General features: G+C 37.3%; 1 protein-coding gene across 1 annotated transcript in view; it reads right to left on the bottom strand.

The window, feature by feature from the left end:
- The window catches only part of LOC149283392 (tRNA (guanosine(18)-2'-O)-methyltransferase TARBP1-like), a 39,305-nt gene that overhangs the window by 14,877 nt on the left and 6,760 nt on the right, over positions 1-17,668 (bottom strand). Inside the window, exons 3-21 of the mRNA XM_089497622.1 lie at positions 16,792-16,889; positions 16,385-16,454; positions 15,537-15,685; positions 14,924-14,976; positions 14,249-14,346; positions 13,700-13,835; positions 10,756-10,852; positions 10,296-10,385; positions 10,068-10,209; positions 9,748-9,844; positions 9,084-9,253; positions 7,834-7,928; positions 6,024-6,158; positions 4,558-4,745; positions 3,725-3,971; positions 3,062-3,250; positions 2,222-2,409; positions 1,504-1,575; positions 227-347 (exon numbers count right to left, since the gene is read on the bottom strand). Of these exons, the coding sequence (XP_089353748.1) occupies positions 227-347; positions 1,504-1,575; positions 2,222-2,409; positions 3,062-3,250; positions 3,725-3,971; positions 4,558-4,745; positions 6,024-6,158; positions 7,834-7,928; positions 9,084-9,253; positions 9,748-9,844; positions 10,068-10,209; positions 10,296-10,385; positions 10,756-10,852; positions 13,700-13,835; positions 14,249-14,346; positions 14,924-14,976; positions 15,537-15,685; positions 16,385-16,454; positions 16,792-16,889 (2,435 nt within the window). The remainder of the gene's footprint in view (positions 1-226; positions 348-1,503; positions 1,576-2,221; positions 2,410-3,061; positions 3,251-3,724; positions 3,972-4,557; positions 4,746-6,023; positions 6,159-7,833; positions 7,929-9,083; positions 9,254-9,747; positions 9,845-10,067; positions 10,210-10,295; positions 10,386-10,755; positions 10,853-13,699; positions 13,836-14,248; positions 14,347-14,923; positions 14,977-15,536; positions 15,686-16,384; positions 16,455-16,791; positions 16,890-17,668) is intronic.

The raw sequence follows: 17,668 nt of genomic DNA, 5'->3' as shown, positions 1-17,668 counted from the left end.
GGATAACAGAGCTAGAACACGTACAAATGGCAACTATGCAGCTACCTGAAAACATTATGCCAAAACTGGAACTATTTTATAACAGGGGAAGAGGGGGTGAGAGAGATTAGATTTTTTATTTAATGGTTATATTTTGTTTTCATGAAACTCCCCCTCAAACAAAAGGGGAGGAATAAAAATATATAAATTCTGTCAATTTGGTATACGAATAAAGTAGGTTTTATACCTTATCCAGTAAACGAACAATAAAGTCTTCAAGAAATGCCTTATGTAGAGAATTGGATCCATCTAACAAACAGAGAAATCTCAGGGCAGCAGTCCTTACGTAATGCTCATCTCTGTTTATACTGCAAAAAGATAAAAAAGGTATATACACAAAGCCGCAACTGAATTGATTTCGAAAGACTTGTCATAAACCATTCCGGTAATAGTAAAACTGTCACTATTCTTATACCTATTTCACAGAGCTGCTCTTCCTGAGTAATAATAATAATAATAAATATAAAATTAAAAAACCCAGAAGTTCAACATGTCTTTTATGGCGCTTCTTTATGAATTCATTTTGTACTACCTGAATGGCAGCTGCTTCAGGGTTTATTGCTGAATGTAGCTACAAAAGGGAGACTCCGGCAAATGCATGCATACACATACACAACGTTGTTGACTGCTAAGACTCATCAGTGAACAGGCAGAGATTGTAAGAACACACAAAATTGTACTATACACATAAAAAAACACACACAAATATATATAGAGCGTATCGGCTCGATTATAGGCTGGCCCCTTAAAGTTTGGTGCCATTTTAAAGAAAAAAAATACATAAATACATAGATATTCCCCTCTGCTCCTCTGATATACCACTCCCCCACACAATATGGCACTTTGCCCCCATGATATGCTTTATGCCCCCCCCCCCGACTTACCAATGCACCCCCAGACTCCCTGGTGTCTAGCAGGGCCGGCCGGACGTCTGCACGCAACCTCTGCTGCCGGCACTTTCACCGGGGCTTCTACGGTGGAGCACTGGAGGGTTATGTCAAGCCGGTGCTCCATTTTAGAAGCCCCACCCCCGGAAGTGCCGGCAGTGGAGGTTGTCTACACGCATCGCGCAGACGTCCACCGGCTGCCGGAGAGGAGGATCCAGGTCCACAGCAGTGCTGCGGGGGATCTGGATCCCAACCCTGCTGCTTACCCTCAGCAGGGCTAAATGAAAAAGAAAAGCACCCGCCGTAGCCCGGAACTGCATGTCCCAAGCGCCGGGCGATATGAATTGCACATCCTTGCACTAAACCTCAATTATAGGCCGCACCGCCCCCACTTTGTCTTTAAAGTGGGGGGGAGCGAGGCCTATAATCATGCAAATACGGTATATATTAAACATACACAAACAAAACTATATACATATAGTACATACACACACATGCAAATTGCATTAACTAATGAGGTTGTGAAGAGAGAAAAAAAATTTATGGGTTTGCATTGAAACTAAACAAACAGACTAACCTCTTCACGGCAACATTTGCAGCACAATCCTCTCCCAGACTCTCAATAAACGCATGTGTATCCTGAATCAACCTGTAAAGGACGGCAGAAAATAACATGTCAAACTTCTATTGTGAGCAGTAGCTGCTGCTAGTAAACCAAGTTACTGTACACCATGTAACACAATTTAACTTGTGATCTATCGTGCATTCTCCCTTACTGTTCAAGTGAATGCATGTGCTGAATACAACTTATTCATTCTACCTGATGTCACTGCTTCTCTATCTTACTAAACCATAATTGCTTGTGGCCCGCAGACATTTTTCACAGGCAAAGTCTGAGTACCAAAAGCACAAGTGAAGGTCCCCTTACTGCCACGATTCACCACAGTAATAGGCTCATTATCCATTCTGGCAGGCTTCTCCTGTAAGAAGGACTGAGCTGGGTAAGGAGAACAAATCTCACCGATTTATGTATGCATTATAGAGGGCCTGCTAATCTCGTCCTGCAGTCAATGCTCACTAGGGTTGGACCTTCATAATGCATACTGAAGACTAGGAGCTAAAACCACAACTCTCCTGATACTCCTATTTGTCACCGATTGTGTCCATGTGCAACAAGGATACTAGGTGACAGACCTGATGTACTCAAAGAATATTTAACTTATGTAACAGTTCATCTTAGATCGGATATTCATAAAATTTTACTTTTAATAGGAGATGTGACATTGATGTAATACCTCTGATCACGTCTGAACACTGTTCCATATGTGCATGCTTCTAGAAGAATTTCCATGTAATGTTTGGCATAGTGTAACGCGCTGTCCTTAATAACAGAGTTCTCTATCCATGTCTGACAGCAATGAGATACAAAGACATAATAGACTCCCATCTTCGTGCTGGACAGATCGATTATTTGCTGTATGATCTTGGAAGAGAAAGAAAAAATACAGAGAGAAATGATGGTATTGCTTCTAATGATTGCACTAGTATATATCCGTGTAATTCATCAGTTCTTAAAGGAGCACTAAAGCCATGTTTTTCTAGTAACAGCTGTTAAAAACGAGTGCTTTGCTGTTTTTCATGAAGTGTTAGCATGATGTGTATATATATAGCAGCGTGAAGTTACATTTACACAGCACCAGCTCATTCAGTAGAGCTATTACAATAAGGGGGAAAGAAAGTGATACACACACTACCATTCAAGAGTTTGGGGTCATTTAGCTGGGGTTCACAGAAAATGAGGAGATTTCTAGCTGTAAGATAATTGCAAAAGGCTTTTCTAATGATCAATTAGCCTTCTGAATTTAAACTTTGATTGGCAAACACAATATTCCATTGGAACACAGGAGTGATTGTTGCTGATAAAGGGCCTCTGTACGCCAATGAAGATATCCCATTAGAAATTAGCTGTTTCCAGCTACAATAGTCACTTAAAACAGAAACAATGTCTACACTGTATTTCTGATCCATTTGATGTTTTAAAAGGACATGATTTGCTTTTCTTTCAAAACCAAGGACACTGCTAAGTAACCTCAAACAGTAATCAGTTTTTCTCTAGAAAAATATGTCACGTGTACCTTTTTAATCTGGACAAACACTTCACTCTTGGTGGAAGCAGCATATGAAAGGACCTCTTCACTGAACACAAGCTCAACGAATGCATTTAAATGTGGCCAGAATGCCAACTGTGAACCGCACAAAGAGGAAACAATTTTCCAAGCTAGATGAATAGACTCCACGCACAATGATTCTGAAGAATGAATAACCTGAGATAAAAAAAAATAAATGAATGAGGCATTCCTGATTCCTAACATGATCATTGTGTACGTAACAATTGCATTTTGTATTTTATTTGTTTTATCGTTTACACTCTTGTTTAACGAAACTGCCTAAAATCCCTTGAAGCTGGGAACTTCCGGATGTTGGAGAATCCAACTCTCCAGTTCCTCATGTACAAAAAATGTCACTAGAAGAGTTGCACATGGTCTATAGTGTAATGTTATACATTTTTAAAAACAACGATTGTTGCACATAAAGCTAGTCATGAACTATAGATAATCCAGACGTACGTACATGAATAATCAAAGCAAAATGTATTTGTATGGTCAGTCTTAGAATCTAATATGGCTTCCCCCTTAGCCTCTCCTTTATACCACAACGTAAATGCCTTAACCCAGATTTAATTCACCCCATTTAGCTTTTTTCTAGCAACACTCTCTAGATATACCTATAACCCTTACCTTTGGTAGAAGGAGCTTTAGGCACTTAAAAACTGGAAGGGCCTGATGAGAAGGAATAACGGAGAGAGCATCAAGTGCCACCTGTAGAGTTGTTGTCTGAACATTACGGTTGTGCTGAGCTTGATTTACAGTTTCAAGGCTCAGTAGGTTATCTTTTTTAAGAACAAAGTACATGCAGAGCCATTGGTCGTGTAGATAGCGAGCGACAATCTTTCCCCATCCTTGAGAATTACCTTCTTCTAAAAAACTGCAAAAAGAATTTGGGCCATATTTTGTTAAAAACATTAAACACTTCGTAGTAAAAATTTTTAACTTTGCACGTAAATACCCAGTTTCACATTCTCCTATATTTATTCTTCATAAATACATTATAAGTGACCTTCAGTTGAATCAATATTTCTCATCAACTGCATCTACATTAATGGTGCAGTAAAAGGGTATTCATGTAAAAAATGTTATCTGATGTGTGTGTGCAAACCCTTTAACCTTACAAAAATAAACTTTAGAGAAGAACTGATGAGTGTTTATTCACTCAAGCGGGAGTATTTATTTTTTTTGTTGTATTTTTATTTTTTTTCAAGTTTGCATTAAAAAAGTGCAAAGATTTAAGAGAAAAAAAAGGGTTTATCACAAATAGAATGGATCATTTCATTGGCTGTTACAATAAGATAACTTTCAAACTTTGCACCAGAGCTACTTTTTACACTTAACCCCAAATGTTAACCCCACAACCGATCAACATTGCCTAGAAAAAACTGCTTTGAGCAGCAGCTCTGAATTCAAAATATTCAGTTGCATTTAAAGTACAGGCTTTTTTCCATTTCTTCACATACCTTTCATCAGTAATATGAGGTTTTGTAAGCGTCTTATTCAGCTGAACAGACGAAAAGTAATTACGGAGAACACTGACAAACTCATGCGTCTCAACCGTGCGTTCAGCCACTGAGGAAACCGCACCACACACTGAAGCCATGGTGGCCATACTGACTACTTTTTGTATTTGATCAGCAACCTTTGGGTTCTAGTGGGAAATAAAAAGTAATCTGGGTCAACCTATTTTGCCAGTTCTGTAATAATTGAATAAATGCAACCTTTGCTTTATGCTTAGAATAATGTCTCACACAGACTCAACTCACAGAAAATCACGCTTCCATAATGCATCCCATTTTATACCGGATCTCAAGCTGCATCACATTGTCTTATCAATATTATAGCTTCGGACCATTAAAAGGAAATGCCGAGCCATATTCCATATAAGCAACTTAACAGCGCTGCTTTATAGATGTGCCCTGTAAAGTATACAGTCCTGCCATGTAGAGCCCTGCGCGGGACTGCTTTTTTAATCCCTCTCCCGCCAGCTCCCGCTGTTTTGAATCCCGCTCCGCGAATGTGGGTGTTCCACTCCCAGCACATTTGTGGCCAATCCCGCCCGCTCCCGCCACATTTGTGGCCAATCACGCCCGCCTCCTTACTTGATTTCCCACGCAGTCCCACAAGGCTGCCCTCGAGTTGTTCCCTCAAAGCGTCTCTTCTCTTGCTCCGCCCAGGAACAAGGCGGAGTCACAGGAAGTGACGTCACATCACAAGACCCCGCCTTGTTCATGGGCGGAGCAAGATAGGAGACACTGTAATGGAGCAGCGAGAAGACATCCTTGCAGGACTGCGCGGGATTACCGGGACCAGCAGGTACAGTGCCTGACCGCCCGCGCCAGCCCGCAACCCCAGAAAGACCGCCCGCAAGTTTTTTGGCGGGTCCCTACCGCCATGTTAATCAGCAGTACACTTACACTACAGTAACTACAGATAACTGCATACTCTGCATGTAAAGATTATTCTGTATGCTGTTAACATGGCTGATATTGTATGTATAGTCATTTCTATAAGAAAGTTGGGTATAAGACCTTTGGTTATCTCATTAAAAAAAGAATTACGAAACCATCTACTTTACATAATATGTTGCCAGTGAAAATGTACATTGCTGAATACAAAACATACTTGCTCGTCATTGTATTGTTGCAGAACTTGCAATGAGTTTTTCATCAATGAAAAAGAAAAGCTCCATATTGAAGGACCTCTTTTCCAACCAAGTCTCGAGGACAAACATACAAACTCAGAGAATACAGCAAGATATAAATCACAACGCTGTAAATCTGGAATCTAGGGAAGGAAAGGAATTACATGTAACATTTTTTATGTTAATAAAAATAACAATATAATAATATTAATCCACTCCCCAATCCAGTTGTACCTGCCACAACACAACAGCGGTTGAGAAGTCTGTGCAGCTGCCAGTACAGACCTCTCCAAAACGGATTGCCACTTGTGAAAAGGCTCTGGCATAGCATGTCATATCCAGGCGCTCTGCAACATCGGGTGGTGTCCAGACAGCAAAGGAGCGAATCTTGGACAGGTCTGTACTGGTGATTGCACACATCTTGACAGCACAGAGAAGCCCTTACCTACAAAGTACTGGACTATTATATATTTCACGTTTCAAATGTGCAAAATAGACACACATATCCTGATGGCCCAGCATCACCTATAGTTAAATCACTGGGTTTCAAGGGACATTTTGCAGTTAAATGGGCCATTTTTGCAAGAACAACTCAATAGGATCTGTGCTACATATTGCATATTTAACCTCTTGATGTTCCACACAGACTTGATTGTGGATAGCAGTAGACCAATGTAAGTGAGCAGAAAAAATGGGCAGACTTGATGGCTAATGCCATCAAATTATCTGTTTCTATCAAAGCAGTCCCATGGCAAAGCCAACATTCATAAACACGGTGATACACTGATTGGGAGGCAGGGAGAAAGGGTTCCACTGTTCTGATCACCGTATACGACTATGACTAGTGCCATTTACTTAGAAACTGTAATACATTTTGTGTTATTTTCCTGGAGTTGCACATTCCCTGTGCAAGACACTTGTTTTTTGTGGAGGGGGAAAAAGCACATTAAAGTTTGTACAGAATTTGGTAGGGTACCTAAAGAAATAGTCCAGGTTGTCTGTGATTCAGAAACATATAGCTTTGTCGGGGTATTTTGAACAAGTGGACTATTTAATTGCTGCAAATAAGGAATCAGTGCAGAAAAGTGAACATTTCAAGTTTGGGAACTATCCCAGTAGTTTATCACAGGGGAAAAAAGTAAGGAAAAGTTTTTACTTTTGTCCACTTATTACTAAATTTCACACTAAATCATATGCCAAATACATATATTGTATGGAGAAAGCCCTTTCTGTCCTAGAGGAAAAAAAACAGCATATCATAGGTCTGGGTGCATTAAATAATAAAGAGTGGATTTACTATTAAACGTGTAGCTTAAATGGTCTAATTTTGTGGAAAGGTGTCCAAAACCCTTACATACAGATGTGTTAAAATGGTGAAAGGATATGTTTCATTACAAGTTTCATTCACAATTCATTAAAGAAACCTCACTGAATTTTCTGTATTTTGTGTAAATTTCTGGGGTTTTCCACACTACGTACAGAAAAAAAACAAACTAATTTGATTATATATATATATATACATATATATATATATATATATATTTTTTTTTTTTTTTTTTTATTATTATTTATATACTGTAGCAAATGTTCTTTGCCTGAAATGACTGTATAAGAGTAGCAATTAAGCTTCAACATTTAAAGTCGCTGTCTTCGTTTAGTATTAGCTTCTAGATATATCCCGTTTTTTTATTTTTGATAATTGGTTAATTTATTTTCCTAAACACAATGTGGTTATGAAGACATAATAATGGATTTGGGAATTTATCCCTTGCGCACCTTTTTAACATTTATTAACATTAGTCATGTATTATTTTTCTGCTTTGGATTATTTCACAATAGCGCCTCCCAGAGGTGACAAGGCTCTCGTGTTTAGTCACATACTCCGGTACAACATCCCTATACACGATATATAGACATCTCTCCAGGGCCACAAGCTGCAATTGTACATTGTATATTATGGCAACACATAGTCTATTTTGGGTCAAACAATTCTATTCTATAGGACACAGTCTATTAGGAAACCAACTCATTCTTCAAGCAAAGAATGGTAACATGTATTTCATTCAGTTACGTTTTCAAGAATCCCATTACTTACGGTATTCAGCTCTCCACTTAACCTCCGCAGGATAAATTCCATGGTGCTTGTTGCTGCAGTCATTACTGAATCCCACAGAAATACCAGAAGACCATCTGCAAACAATGTTTGATGTTAAAAAAACTGCTTTTATTGTACAATCCTAGAAAACACTTATTCAACCAAGGGACACTCATCTGCCTGGTGCTCTTCAATAAAAACACAGAGCACTGTGTAGTATGATGGTGCTATATGAACAAGTTTGACAAAAATAACAACAATCTTTAACACAAATTTGAGATCTCATCGTTCCATTCACTAAATAAGCCCATATAAAACACAAGATTAAAATAAGCAAGATATGTATTAAAAACCCACTTCGAGGTGTACTTCACGGGCAAAGGTGTCTTAATATCCTGTTTGCCTGATAATTCTTGTCCATTTTGTTATTGCTGACTGCTGAACAAAATTCACAAGCTATAAAAGCAGCGATGGTGACAAAGTGTTTATGCAAGACAATAAGTCATGCTATAAAATCTAAGAAACTTAACTGATTGACAAATGGAGAAACTGAAATTTGTAGTCACACAGGAATGATATGACTTAAAAGACTATGAGGGAGTATTAGGATGCATCTATATTGTTTCTGGAATATATGTTTTTACACACTCATTTTACATTTCCTTCTTTCTTTATACTATGAAAAAATAAACAAAAATATGGAGATAATCCATTCAGATTTTGCAAAAGCCTTTGATGCAGGGCAGAATAAGATGCTGGAATACAAATGAATTTATAAATGATAGGAAACTTTCTAAGTATCCAAAACTGGCTTTGGATAGCATACAGAACATTCTATAATGGCACATTTTCCAAAGGGACAAGTATAATAAATTGAGTACCTCAAGGTTTGCCACTAGGCCCCATTTTCCTTCATGATTTGTCCATAACTGGACTAAATCAAGTTGCCCGATATTACTGGAAACAGAACAATAATGGTGGTCACCAATGGACAAGGCAATGGCTAAATTTAATGCTGCCGCCCATTCTTTTCCAACAAGGGGTGCCGCAAACTCCAGCTCCAGCATTGTAAGGCTGCCAAAGCAGCAGGCTAATGGGGATAACAAAAATGTGTGTCGTGGAGCTGGATGAGTGATCATATGTGGTGTCTGGACACTTTTGCTTGAGTACGTTTGTAAGTCACAAAATATCATTGGGATCTTATTGGGTTATACACTTGAATACCATGAATTACTGAACAAACAACAAACCTGACTCTAAGGAGTTTGATGAGCAGGTTTGAAGCAGTTGTAAAAGCAGCTGTAAACTCCTATCACTTTTTAGCGTAGGCATGTATGCATTAGTGCTGAGCTTTGACAATGTCTCCAGAAGAGGATCCAAAAAACACTTTACTTCAGTCGGTGTTGCTGCAGACTTGTGACTGCACAAAAGAGAAAATATAAAAAGATGCAGAAGGTACATGTTGCGTAGCTTGATGATTTACTGATGTAACTATATATTATGTGTGGCCAACATCAGCGGGATTTCTCTTGCATGAAGAGATGCCATCTGAAGTTTTGGAGATAAGACAAGTAAGGCATTGATTTATTTTTTTTTAAGACGGGATGGACACTTTTCCAGGCCTCTAATAAGAAATAAAGAGCCGGATCTAGCTTCAAAAATGGCATAGTTGTAACAGCTGAATATCAAGCACAGATGACGGAGCTATGGCAAAAGTACATTCCATGATATATAATATTGGTGGTACTTAAATAATCACCCACCAAAAAAGTGTAGTAAAACTTATGGTGATAACCAATGGGCAATAAAATAATTAGTAATCAATTAGACTGATGTTCCCAGGAATATTTGTCAGTACCTGCATATTATACATAATACTTGCCAAAAATATACATATTTTATCTCTGTACTTACACCTCTGAGTTCTTCAAGATCTCCACGTCAGCAGCCAAAAGGACCATAGTGGCAACGAGTCTGGATTCGAACCCATCTGACATGTGTTTCTTATCTTCTATATATATGTAAAAAAACACGACTATTTATACAGTATTACATATATTCATATCCAAGAGTAAATTTGTACGGTAATGGTACAATTTTAAAATGGAGCAAATTTGGTGGCACTGTTCTTTGTATTTTTTTTTGTATTCTGGAATGAAGGTTTACATTTATTAGGCCCTATAAAAAAATTGCTCCTTTAAGCTGGTTGCACAAACATGTATCTTTAACGTTACCCGTTAATGCTGGCACTTTAAGATAGTCTTGAACTAAAGATTGTGTATAAAGCGTTAACGATGATTTCCCAAGAGCATTAAAACATTCAAGTTCAGCACTTCTTCTGAAAGAGTCGTCATTGTTATGAAGCCAAATACACAACTATGATAAAGAAAAAAAAAGGGCATAAATTACAATATTTATACATATATGTAGTGTATAGAATGTCCATGTCACTGAACTCATACCTCCTTCCAAAGCTTACTTCCTCTATGCAGTGATTCCTCTGGTCTAAAGAACATTAGAAAACTTGAAATATCGGAAAAAGACACTTTTTCCTAGAAGGAAATTTTTTTTAGTAAAGTTAGCATTCAAAACATAATGTATCCAATAACGCCAGTTCTATCGTATGAGGGGTGTGTATATGGTTTAGATAACATGAACAGATGTATTACAGATGACTATATACTTTAATAAGGTGAAGGTACAATAAATACAGTAGTCAGACATTCTGATCATAGTATGAATACATTAGGAAAACATTTTCTTAAAAGATAGGCTAGACATATAAACATCACATATGAAGAAAGCACTTTCTCCCCGGGAAATACAATATGTAAATTGTGTAAGTGAATTAAATAATAATAGGATAAATCTGTGCAAAAGCCTTTGATACAAGTTGCAAAGAACAGTAATATAAATACTCACTACATGTGTTAATTTCATAACAGCTTGAAGAAGAAAGCACTGGGCAGCTCCACGAAGCAGAATCTGATGCGTAGTCATAGTACATTGTAGCACTTCCCTGAAACCAACCAAGTGTTTCACATTAAAAACTGGAAATGTTTCATAAGGAAAAATCCTAAATTTAAAGTTATTGAGGAGATGTAGGTAGGGGAATTTCTTTAACCCCTTCGTGACAAAGGCTGATTTTACTTTTTGTACCCTTCGTGACAATGGCCGTTTTAACATTTCTGCGCTGCTCGTGTTTAGCTGTAATTTTCTTCTTTCCCGTTTACTGAACCCACACACATTATATATTGTTTTTTTTTCAGGACAAGAAGGGCTTTCTTTAGATGACATTGTTTTGATTGTATCATATTATTTACTATTAAAAAAAAGTATAAAATATGGTGAAAAATTTAGAAAAAAAATGACTGTTTCTAACTTTTAGTTGAAAAATCTTTTATTTATCTATAAAAGGTAATGAAAAAACCTGCTAAATAGATTCTACTATTTGTCCTGAGTTTAGAAATACCCAATGTTTTTATGTTTTTTTGCTTTTTTCTACACATTATGGGGCAATAAGTACAGGTAGCGTCTTGCTATTTCAAAGCCATTTTTTCCAAATCTGGTAATTCTTCCCCCCATGTGCCATTTCGGGTATATTTGAAGCCGGCCAATGCAATTTACCCCATTCAAGTCATATATTTTTGAAAACTAGACAGCCCAGGGTATTCCAAATGCTAGTATTTTAACCCTTTCCAAGCACTAATTCTACCATCAGCCTTTGTCAAACTTTATGGTAGTCATTTTTTTTGCATTTGTTTTTTCACACACATTTTACTTCAAGTATGAATAAACAGGTTCTGGTATATGTCAGTATCATAAAACACCCCAATATGTGTTTAGCAACATCTCCTGAGTACAGCAATACCTCACATGAATGATTTTGCCTGGCTGTTTGGGGGCAAAAGGGTCACATTTGGGGCATGCGCATTTTCAATGTTGAACTTTGGCGCTTGGCAATCAACTACCCATGCCCTATTTGGTACATCTTTGAGCCGGGCCATTTCAGTGTGCCCAATAAAGCCATATATTTTTGAACACTAGACACACCAGGGTATTTCAAATGCTAGTATTTTAACGCTTTCCATGCACCATATCTACCACCAGTCTTTGTCAAACTTTATGGTAGTCATTTTTTTTGGATTTGTTTTTTCACACACATTTTACTTCAGGTATGAATTAAAAAGGTTCTCGTATATGTCACTATCACAAAACACTCCAATATGTGTTTGGCAACATCTCGAGTACAGCGATACCTCACATGAATGATTTTGCCTGGCTGTTTGGGGGCAAAAGGGCCACATTTGGGACATGCGCATTTTTCAATGTTGAACTTTGGCATATGGGGATCCACTGCCCATGCCCTATTTGGTACATCTTTGAGCCGGGCCATTTCAGTATGCCCAACAAAACCATATATTTTTGAAAACTAGACACCCCAGGGTATTTTAACTCTTTGCATGCACACATTTTACCACCAGAATTTTTTCAAAGTTTGCACTAGTATTCTTTTGTGTGTATTTTTCCCCCACACACCTATGAATTTACAGCTCCTGGTATATGCCGCTGTCACACGACACCCCTATATGTGTTCAGCAACATCTCCTGACTACAGTGATACCCCACATGCATGGGTTTGTCATTTTTGGGGGGAACTAAAAGGCCACATTTGGTACGTGTGCATTTTTCTAATTGGAAATTAGATGTGTGGCCATCCTTCCCCCCGTGTTAATTGGGACATTGTTGAACCCGGCCAATTCAATTTACCCCATCAAATCATACATTTTTTTAAAGTAGGCACCCCATGGGCATTTAATATGCCAATATTTTAACTCTTTCCATGCGAGAATTGTTTTAAGCTAATGTGCTAATTTTAGGACTTGCTCACAAAAATATATTTTTTATATATATATTTTATTTTTTTTGCCTTTTTTAAAAAAAAAATAAAATTTTTTTTTCAACTTGAAGGTTCCCCTGATAGTGACATCAGTGGGAAATTATTTTTACATTTTACTGTTTTTTTTTACTATTTTTTTCTAATTATTATTAATTTTAATTTATTTTTACTAATCACACTGTGATTAGAAAGCTGGGCTCCATTGACTTGCATGGTTGAATGCAGTACCTGTATTCAACCTGCAAGTGGAGCCAGAGTTCTCTAGAGGGTCTGGAGACCGTCTAGCGAACTTTTTCATCTTCATTATTTTTTTTTCCCGGGCCGACACCATCTTGCTGATGGCGAAGATCACCGGCAGCTACGGCTGTGACCGCTCTCTGGAGCGGTCACAGTCCATCTAGAGGTAAGTGTTTGGTGTCGCTGGATGCCTCCTGATCGAGGCATTCCAGCGACACCATTTAAGTTTAGGAGGTGATCGTTGATCGCCTCCTAAACGCTTTTAAAACGGGCGTCCGCCGCCATACAATGTATGGCGGTTGTTGACGCCCCGGGGAGGGGCCAGAGATGGCCCCTGGTGCCGATCGTGGCGTTGCTGAATGCCTCGAGGTTGAGGCATTACAGCAACGCCGTTTGGGTGCAGAAAGCGAACGTAGATCGTAAACGACTTGTTTTTCCGTGTCGTGCCAGAACCGGCAATTGTGATTAAGGGGTTAGAGAACTGTCAGTAAAAGTCGGGCAGCCAGTGACGAGACCGGCAGGTGTTAGTATAGTGATGGGTAAGGAAGCCATGAAGCATTTGTGTTGGCAGCAGTAAAGATAGTTCTGTATTAGAGAGCTTTAGGAACTGTGCAGACATCTAGTTAAAAACACATCAGTGTACAGGTGGCAACTATGAGAACAGAAGTTATATTATGCTGAAACTGGAAGTAAAGTAAATACGTTACAATGACGTGGTTACTGCCTCACCTGAGAGGGAGCAGACCTTCTACACCCCAGGCTTTACAAGGAGCGAGAGCTGACAACGCTTTCGAAATAAACAACACGGGAACAGCACACCAGTTTCTGCTGGTCATTTTCTTGATAAGTTTCAACAGGAAGCCTCCTAAACAACACAACAGGGTGTATGTTTATTTGTTGTACAAGAAGTCATTAAACAGTTTAACACATAACTATATAATGCTACAATATCTCAATTTCAAAACTTTTTTTATTCTGGCTAATCTCGAACATATTAAAACACTCTATCGTAACTCTTTTATACTGCGAGATGAGCATGAAGACCACCCCAGTAAGGCGAGGGTGAGGACGCTAGAAAAGAGTCCAGTAAAGCAAGCATGCTGCAGAATACCTTGCCAAGGTCTGTTAGGTCGGCAGTACCTTCTCTGGTAAAACAAGGGGCAGACCTCCTTGCTGGGCGATCATGCTCCTTGTAACCACCCCATCCATATTTTTTGGCCATGGCAGTTGTGGAACAGCAGCTATAAACAGATGCTACATAATACAGTCAAGCATTACCTCTGGTTTCTTCAGGAAGCGAGGACACAAAATCACCCAAAAATGTCTCAAACTTAGCTCCCAGGAGAGGACAGGAATCACTTGGCTGGCCTGCAGATCTATTGAATACACAAACTTAATTAAAGAAAGTTTAAATGGATGGTGTCCTTGAACATGCACTACGAAGGACATGGTTACAAAAATGTGATATCTATCTATCTATCTATCTATCTATCTATATATATATATATATATATATATATATATATATATATATATATATATATATATATATATATATATATATATCTCCCCAAAGATTACAACCATACACATGAAACTATACGTAAACCACATTTAATTCTGGGCACATTCCTCTAGTATTTTTCTATAACACTAGCTAACACTAGCGTTCTATATGTTTAACCTCTTTCTTAAGTCTCATTCATTTAACAGCAGCAACTTAATAAATCCCTTGATCTTTTTGGCTAATTTAATTCTTTATTGAATCCCAAGAAACACACATTTTAATTGTAACTGCACTCCTACATTAATAATTATACATTGAGGAGAACTATATCTGTCTAAACTTTGTTTTTCTGCCAGTAATTGGAATTAGACTGCAATAAGGACAGTGCCATATTTTAAATAAAAAAGACGCTACTCTTTTGTTCATGAAACCCCATTGATACTTACCTGCCATAAATGGCACTTTCTGACATTGCATCCATAAGTGGTCCTATGATAAACTAAAACATAAAAAAGTATAAATATAGTTTAAATATAAAAAAATTCCTCATTTATGAAACAATAAGATTTCAACTTAGGAAAGGAAACAAGATAAATAAATGCAACTAACTGAAAAAGCACCCTGTCATGGAAATTAAACCTTATTTTATTTGACATTTAAGGTTTTGAAAGGAAAAAAATGATATACACAAGGAACACACAGTTATTTGAATGATGGCAGGAGTGCACCTTTAATGTGTTATTTTAATATTGAAAAGTAGGGAATATTTAAAATAGGCTCTTATTGACACACAAAATCCAACATACCCGTTAACCAGATTGTAAACTCGTTTGAGCCGAGCCCTCCTCACCTGTTGTCTCTAAGTCAATTTGTTATGTTACATACTACTTGTTATGTCCTGTCTACCCATTGTACAGCGCTACAGAATTTGATGGCGCTATATAAAACAATAATAATAATAACCAAAGCGGTATTTTTTTTTTTTAAATACAGAACATCACAATATGTTACTACAGCTTAAGGTTACATACAATAAAAAAACAAACATATCTACTATACCTCTGAATAGACTGTTGATCCTGGAAGAGATTTGTCACAGTATATTTCAAAGAAGTGCAGGATGCCTTCCTTCGCCAGGGTTTTGTTTTCACTTTCAAACATTCTTTTATAAATACACAGATGCCAGGAAGGGTGAAAGAACCACGCATCTAAAATCGAATTTGACAAAAGAAAAAAATGAATGTAAAATGACATTAAAAACATATGCAATTGAATTATTTCTTCAACAGTAACCCTCCAGATAACACATATAGATGTGGTATACGGTACTGCTCTGATACAAACATTTATAAAACAAGTTTGGTCATTCATACACATTTTAAAACTTTTATTTCCTAAGTATTGAAGATGGAACAGCTCTCCCGAAAAAAACATCCATGTTGTTTTGGGTGTATTTGTTTCCATGGAGCCGAACCTGAAAACTTTTATTTGACCAACACAAAAGAGATCGAAACGTTATATAAGCATTTCAGGCCCTCAGGAGGTCTCAACTTCACATGGTTGGTCCGATAAAAAGGTATCAACATCGTCTAAAGACTATTTTCATTTTGGCTAATACTGCTATATTATTTTTCTTATTGATGGCTCCAGGGATTCAATCCAAATCTTTACATAAAATGCCTAAGAACCTTTCTATAACACTTTAAAGAGAAGAACAAAAAATGTCTTATGTACTTAACTGTACTACACATATATCCCCACTTATTTATATCTAGTATACAGTCAACTAATCTACTCTTTCATATCAATATTCTAAAAGTAATTTGTTATCTGGCGTACAACTTAGTCTCAAAAATATAAAGTGCATAGAAGGAAACAAAACCAGGCTGGGGAAATAGATCTCTCACCTTTATTTTCCAAAACTGCTGAATCAAAGAGGAAATTCAGCTTTGGTAAAACGGGTTTAATAACATGTATCTGAAAAGAGAAAAATATAAAATGAACAATGAATATAATTTTATATATTTATATAAAATATCTAACCGCATAAAGGATCCAGGCAACTGTCAGCCATGCGTATTGCACTGTAAGAGAACATTTAACAAACCCCACAGACATGCATTTCCTTTTTACCATAAAAAGCCCTTCAGATCAATGCAAGATATACACAAAAACATTTATCTTCCCTCCCTACAAAAATGTTTGATTCCGCTCCATGTATTTTTTTTTTACCTGTTTAGATGGTATTTGATACCATTTGAGCAACAGAAACGGCATTTAATATCTACACTAAAGAAAATACATTATCACATACCTGATTTCCTTCCAATGTTTCAATAATCAATATAAAATTTTCCCAAAACTCCACAAGTATTTTGTTATCGTCAGCGGACCAAAAGAACAAAGCAGGTTCTATAAAACAAAACATAATTTCAAATATAAAGGCACATCAGCTTGTAAATACAGTACAAGATTTTAGTTCCCTATCTACGTTTAGTAGTCCAATGATCTAAGCATACCAAAATTCTAAGATTTTACTAGTTACATGACGTAAGGTCATGATTTATAAAGACACGGAGGCGAGTATTATGCATAACTCTTTTCTTTAATCCCTCAGCAGCAAAGAGAGAAAATAAAACAAATACAAATAGTAAACTCCTCCCTTTCTCCATATCACAGTGTACATCCCAAAACTCCTCCTCTTTTCTTTGACATGGCTCAGATAACATATCCAACAGTCATAAACATAGATCCAGCAGCAGAATCTTCGTTCAATGAACTCCAACGGAACACGGAGTACCGCCACGTGATCATCCACGAACAAAAAAGCCCAACGAGACTTTATTCAAACATTCTCTTAGCAGACGTATACTTGTCAAGCTAAAAAGGGAAAAACAATATGGTAAAATCACGCCATCAGAATTGTATTACCACAGGATATTAAACGACCCCAGTCATTTAAAACATAAGAAATTATTAGTCATAAACATTCATTTAACCAATGGGAGGGCAAATAAAATAATAAATCATAATCAAGCCCTAAGGCATCGGGTGGGAATAATACTCGCCTCCGTGTCTTTATAAATCATGACCTTACGTCATGTAACTAGTAAAATCTTAGAATTTATAAAGACACGGAGGCTCATATTATGCATCTTCAAAGCTGAGCAATAACATTAGAGGTAAAATGA

The sequence above is a fragment of the Sceloporus occidentalis genome, unplaced genomic scaffold (genome assembly GCF_023333645.1).
Source record: "Sceloporus occidentalis isolate IW3139 unplaced genomic scaffold, rSceOcc1.0.p SCAF_105, whole genome shotgun sequence".
NCBI lineage: Eukaryota > Metazoa > Chordata > Lepidosauria > Squamata > Phrynosomatidae > Sceloporus > Sceloporus occidentalis.
Note: the sequence above shows the minus strand (reverse complement) of the source record. Positions and strands in the feature narration are given on the sequence as shown.